The sequence below is a fragment of the Siphateles boraxobius genome, unplaced genomic scaffold (assembly GCF_051911475.1).
Source record: "Siphateles boraxobius isolate OS27281-9 unplaced genomic scaffold, OSU_SipBor_1 75, whole genome shotgun sequence".
Taxonomy (NCBI): domain Eukaryota; kingdom Metazoa; phylum Chordata; class Actinopteri; order Cypriniformes; family Leuciscidae; genus Siphateles; species Siphateles boraxobius.
In genome coordinates, this window is record NW_027509203.1 from 1,277,417 (window position 1) to 1,297,500 (window position 20,084).

At 48.2% G+C, this 20,084-nt stretch overlaps 1 protein-coding gene across 1 annotated transcript in view; it reads right to left on the bottom strand.

The window, feature by feature from the left end:
* LOC143724529 (ERC protein 2) overlaps window positions 1–20,084 on the bottom strand; it is a 95,597-nt gene that overhangs the window by 65,064 nt on the left and 10,449 nt on the right. The window contains exons 4-7 of the mRNA XM_077217645.1: window positions 19,801–19,968; window positions 6,422–6,589; window positions 2,144–2,281; window positions 1,788–1,874 (exon numbers count right to left, since the gene is read on the bottom strand). Coding sequence (XP_077073760.1) covers window positions 1,788–1,874; window positions 2,144–2,281; window positions 6,422–6,589; window positions 19,801–19,968 — 561 coding nt within the window. The remainder of the gene's footprint in view (window positions 1–1,787; window positions 1,875–2,143; window positions 2,282–6,421; window positions 6,590–19,800; window positions 19,969–20,084) is intronic.

The following is a 20,084-nucleotide window of genomic DNA, read 5'->3' on the forward strand; positions in this document are numbered from 1 at the left end:
TTTACTTAATATTTTGTATTTTTAACAGATTTTTTATATACTAAATTATATTTACGCTGTATTTATAATCCATTTAGTCACTTATTGAGCATAGACCTGAAAATTTTATGTCCGACTTAAATTGTCGTAAATCTTTAAAGTCGTAAATGCTTTAAAGCACAGACTTAAGTTTGGTCTCTTTTCAAAGACAACACTTGGCAGATTATTGCTGAAGTAAAACATTTTTTTAAAAAGTGAACTTAAAAAAAGTAACAGAATTTTACGTGTATTATTATGAAAAATGCACAAAAATACTATTTTAAATTTTTATATGAAATATATATTTTCAAAATCACGTTTTACTCTAAACTGCTATACAATCAAAGCCATAAATCTAAACAAATTGTGTTCCAAATTTGAGCCTGATATCTCAGATGTTGTTCGGCTGCATTACCAAACACTTCCACTAGATGAAATACATCTCCCATTCTTTTCCAATGCGTCATTTTTGACCGTGAGGAACAAAAATAAATAAAAAATTTCTAGACACCGGAGAAGTTTTTCCTTTGAGTTTTCCACATACTGACGACATCATTGTCAAACCAATCCCCATTCACACGGATCCGCATAAATGCTGCCAGGCCATTAGTTGGTGATGAAACACTAAAGACTGAACACGTAATACACATGTGCGTGACATCATCATGTATTGCACATGGCATGATTGAAACTAATGAGCCACAGTTGGCCAGGTATTAGTGAGCGGTTGACTATACAATCAATCAGAAGGAAGATGTGAGTCAAACAAGTCATCAATCGTCATCGACTTAATGCAACTATATGCAGATTATTTTTTACCTTGAAATATCAGTTTCAGGGTCATTCTGATGGTACACTGACTACTGATAAGGGAATAGCTTGAATGTCTCTCACCTGGACCTTTCCATTTTTACTTCTCTAGGTTTCATTTACAGGGTTTCTGATTATGTTCACCTGTGTCTTGTTTAGTTGTATTTCTAGTGTCACAAGGCTAGTCTGTGGCTACGTTTACACATAGCCGGGTATTTAGAGAAACTAATATCCCCCCCCCCCCTCCCCTCTGTTTTCAATAATAACATTGTGCACACAACCCGCATAAATATGCCGCGAGCGCCATCATAACTAGGCCAAACCTATCGGCGGCAGTGTAGGGAGAAGGATAAAGCCATGCAAGCCAATCAGAATCCTCAGAATCAACAAGAGAGAACCTAAAACCCCGTTTCTCCCAGTTGACACGGCAACACATAACCCCCCTTTTTAAGAAATCTCCACTTTGGCAGGAGTTTAGAAATAACCGTTTTCTGCAATAAAAACGGGGTTTTCGTGTAAATGACAGGCCAAACCGCAGGGAAATATTCTGCGTTTTCCCTTCGTGTAAACGGGGCCTGTGTTTCTGTCTGGTTTCATGTTTTCCCAATCCCTGATTCCTGATAGTTTGAGTTGTGTAAATAAAGTCAATCTGCAAATGGATCCTACTACCTCACCGCTTCAACCTCACGTGACATCTAGCCCTGTATTTCAGTTCATCTCTCTCTCCACGACCAAAAACATTACAACCTGAGCCCTCGTGAAATTTAACTGGATTGAAGGTTTTTGGACTGAAATTCGGAGAGCAAAATTGATGCACCTCTTTAGTCTCATCTCAACACAATTCCAACCAAGACCCGAACAACACGTTTGCTGTGTGTCCGACACACACATTCAGAAAGCTGCATATAAAGCCGCTGTGAACCAGAGAAGGTTTTCCGCTGATATTTCTCCTCACGTACCTCTTTGTGTGAGAGACGCTCTTGTAGGGAGGCAAGTTTGCTTTTCAGTTCCTTATTTTCATTCTTATGCATTTCTGCCTCTTCTATCTGTCACAGAAGATAAAATAGTGGTTAGTCATCTGCATACAGTAAATATTGTTTTGTTTTTTTGGTCCAGTTCTAGAACAGAGATGGTGCTTCAGTGCAGGGTGATTTTTATTTTCTTAAAACCTCTCTGGGCAGGGGTGTCGAATCTGTCTCCTGGAGAGACACCAGCCTGATGAAACTCTACTGAAAGAGCTTATCAGTGTCTTCAGGCAAGCACTCAGGCAGGTTTGTCAGAGAGGTAAGTGTGTAAGTGTGTGTGTTTGGAGCACCTTCTCCGAGAGAGCCTCCTCCAGTGTAATAAGAGCCGTGTCCGTGTTGCTGGAGTCGTTCTGCAGAGACGTCATTCTGTTCTCCAGACTCTCTAGCTGTTTCTCCCGGTCCTTCAACTGCTCCTGCAGGTTCTCAGACTGAGACACACAGATTAATCACTGTTAACAGTTACATCCGGTCAGGAACGAAACGGAGAGTGAATCCAATCGCAAGCTTTTTTTAATAACATAAACAGGTAATCCAGGGAACTCAGAACAGGACAGAGATAGTTACAGGAACCAAGTAACATTAAACAAGAACCGACAGCCAACAACTGAAACACAGGGGTTTAAATACAAAGACAAACAAGCTAAACAAGATAACAAGGGGGCGTGGTTAATAAGAAACATCTGGGGAGACTAATAAACATAGACAAGGAACACCTGTGGACACTGAGCAACAACAAACAAAAGACAAGACACATGGCAGGATCACATGACAAACAAGGAATCACGTGATATACAAGACCCAACAAAAACCCACACGTAACATTAACACTTCAGTTGCCAAGTAATTCTGTGGAGAAATACTTAACATAAACCTAGCATGGGCCGAATTAAAAAAATACTACAACTACTACTACTAATAATGCATTTCCAGGAATTCACTTCAGTTCCGGCTTCAGCAAAGATGCAGTTTGTATGTTTCTGCAACTAACGGCTGATAATCTTCCTTGATGTTTTACTCACTGGATATATCTAACCCTCTGGTGCTCTTCACGTGTCGTCAAAAATGACGAAATTAAAGAAATTAATGTACTATATTGCATTATTTATATATTTAATATTTCGTATTTTTATCAAATTTTATTGTACTAAATTATATTTATGCTGTATTTATAATCAATTTATCAACTTTTGAGCATAGACCTGAAAATTAAACTGTGGTAAATATTGAATGCTTGAGAGGACAGACAAAAGTTTGGTCTCTTTTCAAAGACGACACTTGGCAGATTATTGCTGAAGTGAAAAAGTTTTTTAAAAAACGTGAACAAAAAAAGGTTACAGAATTTTATATTCATTATGAAAAATGCACAAAATACTGTTTAAAATTTTTATATGAAATATATATTTTCAAAAACATGTTTTACTCTAAAAAAAAATCAAAGCCATGAATCTAAACAAGTTGAGTTTCCAATTTGAGCTTGATATCTCAAAAAATGAGTTTTCAGTAAGATTGTGTTCGGCTGCAGTACCAAATGCTTCCACTAGATGAAATACGTCTCCCATTCATTTCCAATTCGCTCATTTTTGACAGCGAGGAGCACAAGTCTGATTATTTTTTTCAGGAGAATATTTCATTTAATCTATTCAAATCATGTCCATTATATATTTTTTTTGTGTTCATGCACAACAAAAGCCTTCTCAGCCTCCCCAAACTCTCAATTAAAGCACTTTGACAATTTGCGTAACCTAGAACAACAACCTCGGTATGTGCTTTGAATATGATTGATATACGTGTGACCTTCGTCAGCTTGCTTTGATTTTTTTATTTTACATTTCAGAAAAGTAATATTAGGTGTTGGATTTTTTGAATTTGAATAAACTAAACTTAATTTGCTGTGCTTATCCAGTTTATTTCTGCAATGAATAGACAAAATAAGCAAAAACTTATCTCAACTAACTTATTTGAGTTTGTCAAAAAAAGTTGATATTTGATTTGCAGTGGATTGGGAGATAAAGAGAGTGAGAGAGGTGCTCTTAGAAAGCATTTCTCTTACACCATGCCCGGATAAGTTTACATCTCTGTGTATCGTGTATTCAGATTAACTTCGAGTTTCTGATCTATGTGTGTCCATTGCAAACTGTCTCTAGGCAAGATATGCTCCAGATTTCCATGTGAATCTGGTTGTAATTGAGAGCATATGTGGGATTGTGAGAGAATCGCTGCATTGGTGTGTGTTTAAACAAGACTCTCTCTGTGGGGCTCCAAACTCAGACCATTTGTGTTCTAAATTGAGAGTCTTGCTCCAATTACATATGCAGATACAGCACTGAAACAGCCACAGGAGTCGAGATTATGACCGGTCTAAGCCACCTCAATTTGTACCACATCCTCACAAGTCACATTCAGAGGTTTTAAGCATTATTATGGAGAAGGAAATGTATTAAGTCTTCATATTTAGTGTCAAAAACATCACAGTCAAAAACATCACATATCTGCATACATGCACAGGTGAATATTTGGTGGACGTGTCTGTGCAGGATTGTCGATTCAGGTCATTGTCTGATACTCAAATAGTGTTTCAGGTCCGGCAATTGTGCAGAACAGACAGTCAGGTTCTTCAAAACCAGACTCAGTAAATCATTTAATCTATGCAGACCTCATTTTAGAACAGAAATGTCCCTCAATACAGTGTATAGTCAGTTTCATCTTAAATCCAACATACTGTCTGGAAAATGTTTTTCTAAACCTCTTAAAAGATTATCTGTTTCTCGGTTTGAGAGTGTCTGTTTAGTGTGTTTTTAACTAACACATTATCTGGAATTCTGCAACACTCACATTTTCTATTTTTTTTTTAATACAGCAGTTGTGGGCGGGGCCTGTGCTAATAGGGAGGAGTTTGTCAGAAGTTGTGGGCGGGGTCTGTGCTAATAGGGAGGAGTTTGTCAGCAGTTGTAGGAGGGGCCTGTGCTAATAGGGAGGGGTTTGTCAAAAGTTGTGGGAGGGGTCTGTGCTAATAGGGAGGAGTTTGTCAAAAGTTGTGGGAGGGGTCTGTGAAAATAGGGAGGAGTTTGTCAGCAGTTGTGGGCAGGGTCTGTGCTAATAGGGAGGAGTTTGTCAGCAGTTGTGTGAGGGGTCTGTGCTAATAGGGAGGAGTTTGTCAGCAGTTGTGGGAGGGGTCTGTGCTAATTGGGAGGAGTTTGTCAGCAGTTATGGGAGAGGTCTGTGCTAATATGGAACAGTTTGTCAGCAGTTGTGGGAGGGGTCTGTGCTAATAGAGAGGAGTTTTTCAGAAGTTGTGGGAGGGGTCTGTGCTAATAGGGAGGAGTTTGTCAGCAGTTGTGGGAGGGGTCTGTGCTAATATGGAACAGTCTGTCAGTAGTTGTGGGAGGGGTCTGTGCTAATAGGGAGGAGTTTGTCAGCAGTTGTAGGAGGGGCCTGTGCTAATAGGGAGGAGTTTGTCAGCAGTTGTGAGACGGGTCTGTGCTAATATGGAACAGTTTGTCAGCAGTTGTGGGAGGGGTCTGTGCTAATAGGGAGGAGTTTGTCAGAAGTTGTGGGCGGGGTCTGTGCTAATAGGGAGGAGTTTGTCAGCAGTTATGGGAGGGGTGTGTGCTAATAGGGAGGAGTTTGTCAGCAGTTGTGGGCGGGGTCTGTGCTAATAGGGAGGAGTTTGTCAGCAGTTGTGGGAGGGGTCTGTGCTAATAGGGAGGAGTTTGTCAGCAGTTATGGGAGGGGTCTGTGCTAATATGGAACAGTTTGTCAGTAGTTGTGGGAGGGGTCTGTGCTAATTGGGAGGAGTTTGTCAGAAGTTGTGTGAGGGGTCTGTGCTAATAGGGAGGAGTTTGTCAGCAGTTATGGGAGGGGTCTGTGCTAATAGGGAGGAGTTTGTCAGAAGTTGTGTGAGGGGTCTGTGCTAATAGGGAGGAGTTTGTCAGCAGTTGTGTGAGGGGTCTGTGCTAATAGGGAGGAGTTTGTCAGCAGTTATGGGAGGGGTCTGTGCTAATTGGGAGGAGTTTGTCAGCAGTTGTGGGAGGGGTCTGTGCTAATATGGAACAGTTTGTCAGCAGTTGTGGGAGGGGTCTGTGCTAATAGGGAGGAGTTTGTCAGAAGTTGTGTGAGGGGTCTGTGCTAATAGGGAGGGGTTTGTCAGCAGTTGTGGGAGGGGTCTGTGCTAATAGGGAGGAGTTTGTCAGAAGTTGTGGGAGGGGTCTGTGCTAATAGGGAGGGGTTTGTCAGCAGTTGTGGGACGGGTCTGTGCTAATATGGAACAGTTTGTCAGCAGTTGTGGGCGGGGCCTAAACATATGTGACGTCACATTGCATAGAAACTGCAAACAGCTTATTTTGAGATGCTGCTAATGATTTATGGGGATTAAAAAAAAAGAGGAGTGGGTGGAAACATTTGCCAACAGCTGTATAGTATGTGACTTTTACACACTTTAGTTCCTGTCTTGGTACAGTACTGTTAAATTAAGCATCAGTATGTAAAACTGCTGATCATCTGAATCGCAAGCTGAGGTTCTTCAGCAGTCAGCAGTGCTCTTCAAACAGCTCTCTTGTGCTCTTGTGTACCTTTTTCTGCAGGATGTGGATCTTCTTCTCCTTGACCTCCAGCATGTCCTTCAGGTCACATATCTCACTGTTCAGAGTTCCCTTCTCTTCTATAAGATCCTGGATCTGTTTGCTCTTTCTGTTGAGGAACGACTCTCTCTCCTCCAGACGCACACGCAAAGAGTCCACCTTCAGAAGCAAAGGCAATCCTCAAACATGGCTTTTATCTGAGGGCTTTTAGCTGCTTCTTCATTTGTCACTATTTTATAAAACTCAACAGGTTGGGTTAGGGTTAGGTTCTTTCATGGGCACTGAAAGATGGAGGGAGTGGACAGAAACACAAAACTAACCAGATTCAAACCCAAATCTCCCACATCAGCACAACATTGAGTTACACTTTATTTCGATAGTCAACTTTAGACATTAGACATTCTACTAACTATAAGTGACTTTTCAATTACATGTCAACTAACTCTCATTAGAGTTGTAGTAGACTGTTAGGTTATGGTTAGGTGTTAGCGTTCGGGTTAGGAGAATAAGTTGACTTGTTGTTGCCAAGTTACTTATAGTCAGTAGAATATCTGTTGGGGGACCAACACAATGAAGTGTTAACAGATATTAAGCAGACAGTCTACTAATACTCGAATGGGAGTTAGTTGACATGTAGCTGCAAAGTTACTTATGAAATATTAGAAAGTCTAAAGTGGACTATCGAAATAAAGTGCTACCCAACATTGGAGCAACACAAACCCTCTTCTTCTGAAAGTTAATATAAAGTTAATTCTTCTGAAAGTTAATGAAAATTTATGTTTTTTTTCTCCTAAAAGAAAGAAGTGATTCTGAACGGAAACGAGTCGTCAGTAATTCAGTCTCACTTCCTGCTGAACCTGCGTAGGTTTGTAACTAATTAGTATAATGCTGATCCTCTGGTCTTGATTGGCTGATGAGCATCTCTTAGCTCCGCCCTCAAACACTCTAGTGTATCTGAGACTGGAAGAGTTTGGTTTGTGTTGTTCATGTCGAAAAGACGCTGTTTTCTTTTCTTTTTTAATTGCTTTTTAGATTACATAACAAAGACGACATGTTACAACAACACATACTTTGACATAAACATTCAGTTATTCACATACAGATAATCAAAAGAAAGTTGTGGGAGAAAAGAAAGGGAAACAAATCAAAGACGCTGTTTTCTGCTGACAAAGCAAATCCACTTTGATGAGATTGATACGATAAAACACACGCCATCGTTACTGTTCGTACCACTGTGATCAAGAGCTGAGATTCAGATATGATAATGAGCGTTTGCTTTCTGACCAATCACAGCAGAGCAGCTCTCAGAGAGGCGGAGCTTAGAGAGACTGAATCTTTGATGGAAGCGTTTCAGACACTGAGAGAAAAGAGCTGATGCTGCGGTGGAGATTATGAGGACATTAAAGTGTTTATGATCATGGATGAATGTGAATCTATTGTAGGAGACGCCAGAACAACATTAGCAGCCTTTAAAATAGCATAATAATGGCATTTTAAGATGTTTCCTGGCTATTTTATGATCATAATAGACAACTATTCAAGTCTGATAAATATGCAGGTTACAGCATTTCAGGCTATTAAAAATGCAGTGAGATGTGAGAACTGAGGATCAGGTTACTCTTCACCTGAGAGGCTCACCGTTCAATTGTGGAAAACAAAACACATATTTAGTGTCCAGTGAAATAATATTATATTTCATATGAGCTGTAGAGATAGCATGCAGCCAAAGCAGGGCAAGATGAAGATTTTAAATGAAAATAACAAGGTAACATGGCAGGGAAATGGGTGAGGTGTGTGTGAGGTGAGACAGGTGTGTGAGGTGAGTGACGTGTGTGAGGTGTGTGTGAGGTGTGTGAGGTGTGTGTGAGGTGAGTGAGGCGTGTGTGAGGTGAGTGAGGTGAGTGAGGTGTGTGTGAGGTGTGTTAGGTGAGTGAGGTGTGTGTGAGGTGAGTGAGGTGTGTGTGAGGTGTGTGAGGTGAATGAGGTGTGTGAGGTGAGTGAGGTGTGTGTGAGGTGTGTGTGTGAGGTGTGTGTCTGAGGTGTGTGAGGTGTTTGAGGTATGTGAGGTATGTGAGATGTGTGAGGTGTGTGTGAGGTGTGTGTGAGGTGAATGAGGTGTGTGTGAGGTGAGTGCGGTGTGTGTGAGGTGAGTGAGGTGTGTGTGAGGTGAGTAAGGTGTGTGATGTGTGTGTGAGGTGAGTGTGTGTGGTGTGTGAGGTGTTTGAGGTGTGTGAGGTGTGTGTGAGGTGTGTGTGAGGTGTGTATGTGGTGAGTGAGGTGTGTGTGAGGTGTGTGAGGTGTGTGTGAGGTGTGTGTGAGGTGTGTGAGGTGAGTGAGGTGTGTGTGAGGTGTGTGAGGTGTGTGTGAGGAGTGTGAGGTGTGTGTGAGGTGCGTGAGGTATGTGAGATGTGTGAGGTGTGTGTGAGGTGAGTGAGGTGTGTATGAGGTGAGTGAGGTGTGTGTGAGGTGGGTGAGGTGTGTGAGGTGTGTGTGTGGTGAGTGAGGTGAGTGAGGTGTGTGTGAGGTGAGTGAGGTGTGTGTGAGGTGTGTGAGGTGTTTGAGGTGTGTGAGGTGTGTGTGAGGTGTGTGAAGTGTTTGAGGTGCGTAAGGTGTGTGTGAGGTGTCTGAAGTGTGTGAGGTGTGTGTGAGGTGTGTGTGAGGTGAGTGAGGTGTGTGTGAGGTGAGTGAGGTGAGTGAGGTGTGTGAGGTGTGTGAGGTGTGTGAGGTGTGTGTGAGGTGAGTGAGGTGAGTGAGGTGTGTGTGAGGTGTGTGTGAGGTGTGTGTGAGGTGAGAGAGGTGTGTGTGAGGTGTGTGTGAGGTGTGTGAGGTGTGTGTGAGGTGGTTGAGGTGTGTGTGAGGTGAGTGAGGTGTGTGAGGTGTGTGTGAGGTGTGTGTGAGGTGTTTGAGGTGCGTGAGGTGTGTGAGGTGTGTGAGGTGAGTGTGAGGTGTGTGAGGTGTGTGTGAGGTGAGTGAGGTGTGTGTGTGAGGTGAGTGAGGTGTGTGTGAGGTGAGTGAGTTGTGTGTGAGGTGTGTGAGGTGTGTGAGGTGTGTGTGAGGTGACTGAGGTGTGTGAGGTCTGTGTGAGGTGTGTGAGGTGTGTGTGAGGTGTGTGAGGTGTGTGTGAGGTGAGTGAGGTGTGTGTGAGGTGTGTGAGGTGTGTTTGAGGTGAGTGAGGTGTGTGTGAGGTGAGTGAGGTGTGTGTGAGGTGTGTGAGCTGTGTGAGGTGTGTGTGAGGTGAATGAGGTGTGTGTGAGGTGTTTGAGGTGTGTGTGAGGTGTGTGAGGTGAGTGAGGTGTGTGAGGTGTGTGTGAGGTGTGTGTGAGGTGAGTGAGGTGTGTGAGGTGTGTGAGGTGTGTGTGAGGTGACTGAGGTGTGTGAGGTGTGTGTGAGGTGTGTGAGGTGTGTGTGAGGTGTTTGAGGTGCGTAAGGTGTGTGTGAGGTGAGTGAGGTGTTTGAGGTGTGTGTGAGGTGTGTGAGGTGAGTGAGGTGTGTGAGGTGTGTGTGAGGTGAGTGAGGTGTGTGTGAAGTGAGTGAGGTGTGTGTGAGGTGAGTGAGGTGAGTGAGGTGTGTGAGGTGTGTGAGGTGTGTGAGGTGTGTTAGGTGTGTGTGAGGTGAGTGAGGTGAGTGAGGTGTGTGTGAGGTGAGGGATGTGTGTGTGAGGTGACTGAGGTGTGTGAGGTCTGTGTGAGGTGTGTGAGGTGTGTGTGAGGTGTGTGAGGTGTGTGTGAGGTGAGTGAGGTGTGTGAGGTGTGTGTGAGGTGAGTGAGGTGTGTGTGAGGTGTGTGAGGTGTGTGTGAGTTGAGTGAGGTGTGTGTGAGGTGAGTGAGGTGTGTGTGAGGTATGTGAGCTGTGTGAGGTGTGTGTGAGGTGAATGAGGTGTGTGTGAGGTGAGTGTGGTGTGTGTTTGAGGTGCATGAGGGGTGTGAGTTGTGTGTGTGAGATGAGTGAGGTGTGTGAGGTGTTTGAGGTGTGTGAGGTGAGTGAGGTGTGTGAGGTGTGTGTGAGCTGAGTGAGGTGTGTGTGAGGTGTGTGTGAGGTGAGTGAGGTGTGTGTGAGGTGAGTGAGGTGTGTGAGGTGTGTGAGGTGTGTTAGGTGTATGTGAGGTGAGTGAGGTGAGTGAGGTGTGTGTGAGGTGAGGGAGGTGTGTGTGAGGTGAGTGAGGTGTGTGTGAGGTGAGTGATGTTTGTGTGAGGTGTGTGAGGTGTGTGAGCTGTGTGAGGTGTGTGTGAGGTGAATGAGGTGTGTGTGAGGTGAGTGTGGTGTGTGTTTGAGGTGCATGAGGGGTGTGAGTTGTGTGTGTGAGATGAGTGAGGTGTGTGAGGTGTTTGAGGTGTGTGTGAGGTGTGTGAGGTGAGTGAGGTGTGTGAGGTGTGTGTGAGGTGAGTGAGGTGTGTGTGAGGTGACTGAGGTGTGTGAGGTCTGTGTGAGGTGTGTGAGGTGTGTGTGAGGTGTGTGAGGTGTGTGTGAGGTGAGTGAGGTGTGTGAGGTGTGTGTGAGGTGAGTGAGGTGTGTGTGAGGTGTGTGAGGTGTGTTAGGTGTGTGTGAGGTGAGTGAGGTGAGTGAGGTGTGTGTGAGGTGAGGGAGGTGTGTGTGAGGTGACTGAGGTGTGTGAGGTCTGTGTGAGGTGTGTGAGGTGTGTGTGAGGTGTGTGAGGTGTGTGTGAGGTGAGTGAGGTGTGTGAGGTGTGTGTGAGGTGAGTGAGGTGTGTGTGAGGTGTGTGAGGTGTGTGTGAGTTGAGTGAGGTGTGTGTGAGGTGAGTGAGGTGTGTGTGAGGTGTGTGAGCTGTGTGAGGTGTGTGTGAGGTGAATGAGGTGTGTGTGAGGTGAGTGTGGTGTGTGTTTGAGGTGCATGAGGGGTGTGAGTTGTGTGTGTGAGATGAGTGAGGTGTGTGAGGTGTTTGAGGTGTGTGTGAGGTGTGTGAGGTGAGTGAGGTGTGTGAGGTGTGTGTGAGGTGAGTGAGGTGTGTGTGAGGTGAGTGAGGTGTGTGTGAGGTGAGTGAGGTGAGTGAGGTGTGTGAGGTGTGTGAGGTGTGTTAGGTGTGTGTGAGGTGAGTGAGGTGAGTGAGGTGTGTGTGAGGTGAGGGAGGTGTGTGTGAGGTGAGTGAGGTGTGTGAGGTGTGTGAGGTCTGTGAGGTGTGTGTGAAATGAGTGAGGTGTGTGAGGTGAGTGAGGTGTGTGTGAGGTGTGTGTGAGGTGAGTGAGATGTGTGTGAGGTGTGTGTGAGGTGTGTGAGGTGTTTGAGGTGCGTGAGGTGTGTGAGGTGTGTAAGGTGAGTGAGGTGTGTATGAGGTGTGTGTGAGGTGTGTGAGGTGAGTGAGGTGTGTGAGGTGAGTGAGCTGTGTGTGAGGTGTGTGTGAGATGAGTGAGGTGTGTGTGAGGTGTGTGTGTGAGGTGTTTGAGGTATGTGAGGTATGTGAGATGTGTGAGGTGTGTGTGAGGTGAGTGAGGTGTGTGTGAGGTGAGTGAGGTGTGTGTGAGGTAAGTAAGGTGTGTGAGGTGTGTGTGAGGTGAGTGTGTGTGAGGTGTGTGAGGTGTTTGAGGTGTGTGAGGTGTGTGTGAGGTGTGTGTGAGGTGAGTGAGGTGTGTGAGGTGTGTAAGTTGAGTGAGGTGTGTGTGAGGTGTGTGTGAGGTGTGTGAGGTGAGTGAGGTGTGTGAGGTGAGTGAGGTGTGTGTGAGGTGTGTGTGAGATGAGTGAGGTGTGTGTGAGGTGTGTGTGTGAGGTGTTTGAGGTATGTGAGGTATGTGAGATGTGTGAGGTGTGTGTGAGGTGAGTGAGGTGTGTGTGAGGTGAGTGAGGTGTGTGTGAGGTAAGTAAGGTGTGTGAGGTGTGTGTGAGGTGAGTGTGTGTGAGTTGTGTGAGGTGTTTGAGGTGTGTGAGGTGTGTGTGAGGTGTGTGTGAGGTGAGTGAGGTGTGTGTGAGGTGTGTGAGGTGTGTGAGGTGAGTGAGGTGTGTGTGAGGTGTGTGAGGTGTGTGTGAGGTGAGTGAGGTGTTTGAGATGCGTGAGGTATGTGAGATGTGTGAGGTGTGTGTGAGGTGAGTGAGGTGTGTGTGAGGTGAGTGAGGTGTGTGTGAGGTGAGTGAGGTGTGTGTGAGGTGATTGAGGTGTGTGAGGTGTGTGTGTGGTGAGTGAGGTGAGTGAGGTGTGTGTGAGGTGTGTGAGGTGTGTGAGGTTTGTGAGGTGTGTGTGATGTGTGTGAAGTGTTTGAGGTGCGTAAGGTGTGTGTGAGGTGTGTGTGAGGTGTTTGAGGTGCGTAAGGTGTGTGTGAGGTGTGTGTGAGGCTATTGAGGTGTGTGTGAGGTGTGTGTGAGGTGTGTGTGAGGTGTGTGTGATGTGAGTGATGTGTGTGTGAGGTGTGTGAGGTGAGTGATGTGTGTGTGAGGTGTGTGTGAGGTGAGTGAGGTGTGTGTGAGGTGTGTGTGAGGTGTTTGAGGTGCGTGAGGTGTGTGAGGTGTGCGTGAGGTGAGTGAGGTGTGTGTGAGGTGTGTGAGGTGTGTGTGAGGTATGTGTGAGGTGAGTGAGGTGTGTGAGGTGAGTGTGAGGTGTTTGAGGTGTGTGAGGTGTGTGTGAGGTGAGTGAGGGGTGAGTGAGGTGTGTGTGAGGTGAGTGAGGTGTGTGTGATGTGTGTGAGGTGAGTGAGTTGTGTGTGAGGTGTGTGAGGTGTGTCTGAGGTGTGTGAGGTGTGTGTGAGGTGAGTGAGGTGAGTGGGATGTGTAAGGTGTGTGTGAGTTGTGTGTGAGGTGAGTTAGGTGTGTGGGATGTGTAAGGTGTGTGTGAGGTGAGTGAGGTGTGTGGGATGTGTGAGGTGTGTGTGAGGTGAGTGAGGTGTGTGTGAGGTGTGTGTGAGGTGAGTGAGGTGTGTGTGAGGTGTTTGAGGTGCGTGAGGTGTGTGAGATGTGTGAGGTGTGTGTGAGGTGTGTGTGAGGTGAGTGAGGTGTGTGTGAGGTGAGTGAGGTGTGTGAGGTGTGTGTGAGGTGTGTGAGGTGTGTTAGGTGAGTGAGGTGTGAGTGTGTGAGGTGTGTGAGGTGTGTGTGAGGTGTGTGAGGTGTGTGAGGTGTGTGAGGTGTGTGAGGTGTGTGTTAGGTGTTCGAGGTTGTGTGAGGTGTGTGAGGTGAGTGTGAGGTGTGTGAGGTGTGTGTGAGGTGATTGAGGTGCGTGAGGTGTGTGTGAGGTGAGTGAGGTGTGTGAGGTGAGTGTGAGGTGTGTGAGGTGTGTGAGGTGAGAGAGGTGTGTGAGGTGTGTGTGAGGTGTGTGTGAGGTGAATGAGGTGCGTGAGGTGCATGAAGTGTGTGAGGTGTGTGTGAGGTGTGTGAGGTGTGTGTGAGGTGTGTGAGGTGTGTGTGAGGTGTGTGAGGTTTGTGTGAGGTGTGTGTGTGAGGTGTGTGAGGTGTGTGTGAGGTGTGTGAGGTGTGTGTGGTCTGTGAGGTGTGTGTGGTTTGTGTGAGGTGTGTGAGGTGTGTGTGAGGATTGTGGTGTGTGTGAGGTGTGTGAGGTGGTATGTGAGGTGTCTGAGGTGTGTGAGGTGTGTGAGGTGAGTGAGGTGTGTGTGAGGTGTGTGAGGTTTGTGTGAGGTGTGCGTGAGGTGTGCGTGAGGTGCGTGCGGTGCGTGAGGTGTGTGTGAGGTATGTGTGAGGTGTGTGTGAGGTGTGCGTGAGGTGTGCGTGAGGTGCGTGAGGTGTGTTTGAGGTGTGTGTGAGGTGTTTGAGATGCGTGAGGTGAGTGAGGTATATGTGAGGTGTGTGAGGTGTGTGTGAGGTGAGTGAGGTGTGTGAGGTGTGTGTGAGGTGTGCGTGAGTTGTGCGTGAGGTGTGCGTGAGGTGTGCGTGAGGTGCGTGAGGTGCATGAGGTGTGTGTGAGGTGTGTGTGAGCTGTTTATGAGGTGAGTGAGGTATGTGTGAGGTATGTGAGGTGTGTGTGAGGTGAGTGAGGTGTGTGAGGTGTGTGTGAGGTGTGTGTGAGGTGTGTGTGAGGTGTGTGAGGTGTGTGAGGTGTGTGTGAGGTGTGTGTGAGGTGTGTGAGGTGTGTGTGAGGTGTGTGAGGTTTGTGTGAGGTGTGTGTGTGAGGTGTGTGAGGTATGTGTGAGGTGTGTGAGGTGTGTGTGGTCTGTGAGGTGTGTGAGGTGTGTGTGAGGTGTGTGAGGTGTGTGTGGTCTGTGAGGTGTGTGTGGTTTGTGTGAGGTGTGTGAGGTGTGTGAGGTGTGTGTGAGGTGTGTGGTGTGTGTGAGGTGTGTGAGGTGGTGTGTGAGGTGTCTGAGGTGTGTGAGGTGTGTGAGGTGCGTGAGGTGTGTGAGGTGTGTGTGAGGTGTGTTTGAGGTGTGTGTGAGGTGTGTGTGAGGTGTTTGAGGTAAGTGAGGTGCGTGAGGTGAGTGTGTGTGTATGTGTGTGTGTGTGTGTGTGTGTGTGTCTGTGTGTGTGTGTGTGAGGTGTGTGAGGTGCGTGAGGTGTGTGAGGTGCGTGAGGTGTGTGAGGTGTGTGTGTGAGGTGTGTGTGCGGTGTGTGAGGTGTGTGTGAGGTGTGTGTGAGGTGAGAGAGGTATGTGAGGTGTGTGTGAGGTGTGTGTGAGGTGAATGAGGTGCGTGAGGTGCATGAAGTGTGTGAAGTGTGTGTGAGATGTGTGAGGTGTGTGTGAGGTGTGTGAGGTTTGTGTGAGGTGTGTGTGTGAGGTGTGTGAGGTGTGTGTGGTCTGTGAGGTGTGTGAGATGTGTGTGGTTTGTGTGAGGTGTGTGAGGTGTGTGTGAGGATTGTGGTGTGTGTGAGGTGTGTGAGGTGGTGTGTGAGGTGTGTGAGGTGAGTGAGGTGTGTGTGAGGTGTGTGAGGTGTGAGTGAGGTGTGTGAGGTGTGTGTGAGGTGTGTGAGGTGGTGTGTGAGGTGTCTGAGGTGTGTGAGGTGTGTGAGGTGAGTGAGGTGTGTGTGAGGTGTGTGAGGTGTGTGTGAGGTGTGTGAGGTGAGTGAGGTGTGTGTGAGGTGCGTGCGGTGCGTGAGGTGTGTGTGAGGTATGTGTGAGGTGAGTGTGGTGTGTGAGGTGTGTGTGAGGAGTGCGCGAGGTGTGTGTGAGGTGCGTGAGGTGTGTGAGGTGTGTGTGAGGTGTTTGAGGTGCGTGAGGTGAGTGAGGTATGTGTGAGGTGAGTGAGGTGTTTACGAGGTGAGTGAGGTATGTGTGAGGTGTGTGTGAGGTGAGTGTGGTGTGTGAGGTGTGTGTGAGGAGTGCGCGAGGTGTGTGTGAGGTGCGTGAGGTGCGTGAGGTGTGTGTGAGGTGTTTGTGAGGTGTGTGTGAGGTGTGTGAGGTGTGTGAGGTGTGTGTGAGGTGTGTGTGAGGTGTGTGAGGTGTGTGTGAGGTGTGTGAGGTTTGTGTGAGGTGTGTGTGTGAGGTGTGTGAGGTGTGTGTGAGGTGTGTGAGGTGTGTGTGGTCTGTGAGGTGTGTGAGGTGTGTGTGAGGTGTGTGAGGTGTGTGTGGTCTGTGAGGTGTGTGTGGTTTGTGTGAGGTGTGTGAGGTGTGTGAGGTGTGTGTGAGGTGTGTGGTGTGTGTGAAGTGTGTGAGGTGGTGTGTGAGGTGTCTGAGGTGTGTGAGGTGTGTGAGGTGCGTGAGGTGTATGAGGTGTGTGTGAGGTGTGTTTGAGGTGTGTGTGAGGTGTGTGTGAGGTGTTTGAGGTAAGTGAGGTGCGTGAGGTGAGTGTGTGTGTATGTGTGTGTGTGTGTTTGTGTGTGTGTTTCTGTGTGTGTGTGTGTGAGGTGTGTGAGGTGCGTGAGGTGTGTGAGGTGCGTGAGGTGTGTGAGGTGTGTGTGTGAGGTGTGAGTGCGGTGTGTGAGGTGTGTGTGAGGTGTGTGTGAGGTGAGAGAGGTGTGTGAGGTGTGTGTGAGGTGTGTGTGAGGTGAATGAGGTGCGTGAGGTGCATGAAGTGTGTGAAGTGTGTGTGAGATGTGTGAGGTGTGTGTGAGGTGTGTGAGGTTTGTGTGAGGTGTGTGTGTGAGGTGTGTGAGGTGTGTGTGGTCTGTGAGGTGTGTGAGATGTGTGTGGTTTGTGTGAGGTGTGTGTGAGGATTGTGGTGTGTGTGAGGTGTGTGAGGTGGTGTGTGAGGTGTGTGAGGTGAGTGAGGTGTGTGTGAGGTGTGTGAGGTGTGAGTGAGGTGTGTGAGGTGTGTGTGAGGTGTGTGAGGTGGTGTGTGAGGTGTCTGAGGTGTGTGAGGTGTGTGAGGTGAGTGAGGTGTGTGTGAGGTGTGTGAGGTGTGTGTGAGGTGTGTGAGGTGAGTGAGGTGTGTGTGAGGTGCGTGCGGTGCGTGAGGTGTGTGTGAGGTATGTGTGAGGTGAGTGTGGTGTGTGAGGTGTGTGTGAGGAGTGCGCGAGGTGTGTGTGAGGTGCGTGAGGTGTGTGAGGTGTGTGTGAGGTGTTTGAGGTGCGTGAGGTGAGTGAGGTATGTGTGAGGTGAGTGAGGTGTTTACGAGGTGAGTGAGGTATGTGTGAGGTGTGTGTGAGGTGAGTGTGGTGTGTGAGGTGTGTGTGAGGAGTGCGCGAGGTGTGTGTGAGGTGCGTGAGGTGCGTGAGGTGTGTGTGAGGTGTTTGTGAGGTGTTTGAGGTGCGTGAGGTGAGTGAGGTATGTCTGAGGTGAGTGTGGTGTGTGAGGTGTGTGTGAGGTGTTCGCGAGGTGTGTGTGAGGTGCGTGAGGTGCGCGAGGTGTGTGTGAGGTGTGTGTGAGGTGTTTGAGGTGCGTGAGGTGAGTGAGGTATGTGTGAGGTGTGTGAGGTGTGTGTGAGGTGAGTGAGGTGTGTGAGGTGTGTGTGAGGTGTGCGTGAGGTGTGCGTGAGGTGCGTGAGGTGTGTGTGAGGTGTGCGTGAGCTGTTTATGAGGTGAGTGAGGTATGTGTGAGGTGTGTGTGAGGTGTGTGAGGTGTGTGTGAGGTGTGTGTGAGGTGTGTGTGAGGTGTGTGAGGTGTGTGTGAGGTGTGTGTGAGGTGTGTGAGGTGTGTGAGGTGTGTGAGGTGTGTGTGAGGTGTGCGTGAGCTGTTTATGAGGTGAGTGAGGTATGTGTGAGGTGTGTGTGAGGTGTGTGAGGTGTGTGTGAGGTGTGTGTGAGGTGTGTGTGAGGTGTGTGAGGTGTGTGTGAGGTGTGTGTGAGGTGTGTGAGGTGTGTGTGAGGTTTGTGAGGTTTGTGTGAGGTGTGTGTGTGAGGTGTGTGTGAGGTGTGTGAGGTGTGTGTGGTCTGTGAGGTGTGTGAGGCGTGTGTGGTTTGTGTGAGGTGTTTGAGGTGTGTGTGAGGATTGTGTTGTGTGTGAGGTGTCTGGGTGTGTGAGGTGTGTGAGGTGTGTGAGGTGAGTGAGGTGTGTGTGAGGTGTGTGAGGTGTGTGTGAGATGTGCGTGAGGTGTGCGTGAGGTGCGTGAGGTGTGTGTGAGATGTGTGTGAGGTGTTTGAGGTGCGTGAGGTATGTGTGAGGTGAGTGAGGTGTTTATGAGGTGTGTGAGGTGTGTGAGGTGTGTGTGAGGTGAGTGTGGTGCGTGAGGTGCGTGCGGTGTGTGTGAGGTGTGTGTGAGGTGTTTGAGGTGCGCGAGGTGAGTGAGGTATGTGTGAGGTGTGTAAGGTGTGTGTGAGGTGAGTGAGGTATGTGTGAGGTGTGTGAGGTGTGTGTGAGGTGAGTGAGGTGTGTGAGGTGTGTGAGGTGTGTGTGAGGTGTGCGTGAGCTGTTTATGAGGTGAGTGAGGTATGTGTGAGGTGTGTGTGAGGTGTGTGAGGTGTGTGTGAGGTGTGTGTGAGGTGTGTGTGAGGTGTGTGAGGTGTGTGTGAGGTGTGTGTGAGGTGTGTGAGGTGTGTGAGGTGTGTGAGGTGTGTGTGAGGTGTGCGTGAGCTGTTTATGAGGTGAGTGAGGTATGTGTGAGGTGTGTGTGAGGTGTGTGAGGTGTGTGTGAGGTGTGTGTGAGGTGTGTGTGAGGTGTGTGAGGTGTGTGTGAGGTGTGTGTGAGGTGTGTGAGGTGTGTGTGAGGTTTGTGAGGTTTGTGTGAGGTGTGTGTGTGAGGTGTGTGTGAGGTGTGTGAGGTGTGTGTGGTCTGTGAGGTGTGTGAGGCGTGTGTGGTTTGTGTGAGGTGTTTGAGGTGTGTGTGAGGATTGTGGTGTGTGTGAGGTGTCTGGGTGTGTGAGGTGTGTGAGGTGTGTGAGGTGAGTGAGGTGTGTGTGAGGTGTGTGAGGTGTGTGTGAGGTGTGCGTGAGGTGTGCGTGAGGTGCGTGAGGTGTGTGTGAGATGTGTGTGAGGTGTTTGAGGTGCGTGAGGTATGTGTGAGGTGAGTGAGGTGTTTATGAGGTGTGTGAGGTGTGTGAGGTGTGTGTGAGGTGAGTGTGGTGCGTGAGGTGCGTGCGGTGTGTGTGAGGTGTGTGTGAGGTGTTTGAGGTGCGCGAGGTGAGTGAGGTATGTGTGAGGTGTGTGAGGTGTGTGTGAGGTGAGTGAGGTATGTGTGAGGTGTGTGAGGTGTGTGTGAGGTGAGTGAGGTGTGTGAGGTGTGTGTGAGGTGTGCGTGAGGTGTGCGTGAGGTGCGTGAGGTGCGTGAGGTGCGTGAGGTGTGTGTGAGGTGTGTGTGAGCTGTTTATGAGGTAAGTGAGGTATGTGTGAGGTGTGTGAGGTGTGTGTGAGGTGAGTGAGGTGTGTGTGAGGTGTGTGAGGTGTGTGTGAGGTGAGTGAGGTGTGTGAGGTGTGTGAGGTGTGTTTGAGGTGAGTGAGGTGTGTGTGAGGTGTGTGTGAGATGTGTGAGGTGTGTGGGAGGTGAGTGAGGTGTGTGAGGTGTGTGTGAGGTGTGTGTGAGGTGTGTGTGGTGTGTGTGAGGTGTGAGGTGTGTGTGAGGTGAGGTGAGAGAGGTGTGTGAGGTGTGTGTGAGGTGTGTGAGGTGCGTGAGGTGTGTGAGGTGTGTGAGGTGTGTGTGTGTGTGTGAGGTGTGTTTGAGGTGTGTGAGGTGCGTGAGGTGCGTGAGGTGCGTGAGGTGAGTGAACTGCGTGAGGTGAGTGTGGTGTGTGAGGTGTGTGTGAGGGGTGCGTGAGGTGCGTGAGGTGTGTGTGTGTGTGTGTGAGGTGTGTGTGAGGTGTGTGAGGTGTGTGAGGTGTCTGTGTGTGTCTGTGTGTGTGTGTCTGTGTGTGTGTGTGAGGTGTGTGTGAGATGTGTGTATGTGTGTGTGTGTGTGTGTGTGTGTGTGTGTGTGTGTGTGTGTGTGTGTGTGTGTGTGTGTGTGTGTGTGTGTGTGTGTGTGTGGTGTGTATGTGTGTGTGGTGTGTGTGTGTGTGAGGTGTGTGTGTGTGAGGTGTGTGTGTGTAAGGTGTGTGTTTGTGAGGTGTGTGTGTGTGTGAGGTGTGTGTGTGTGTGTGTGTGTGTGTGTGTGTGTGTGAGGTGTGTGTGTGAGGTGTACCTCGGTCTGAAGGACAGAAGCTCTGTGTTCTTTGGCTGTCAGAGACTCCTTCAGGACCTCGATGTGCTGTTTGCAGTCTGAGTTCTGATTGGTCAACGCGTCGAGCTTCGTTTGCAGTGTCGTCGAATCAGAATCTTTCTTTACTACTTCCTGTTTCAGCAGATCAATCTGAGACATCGAGACAGATAAACAGAGACAAGTGCAACGATTAGTTGAAAACAATATAGAATCATGAAAAACATTTCACCCGTGTGCATCGATTCACAGAAGTCACACACCGCTCC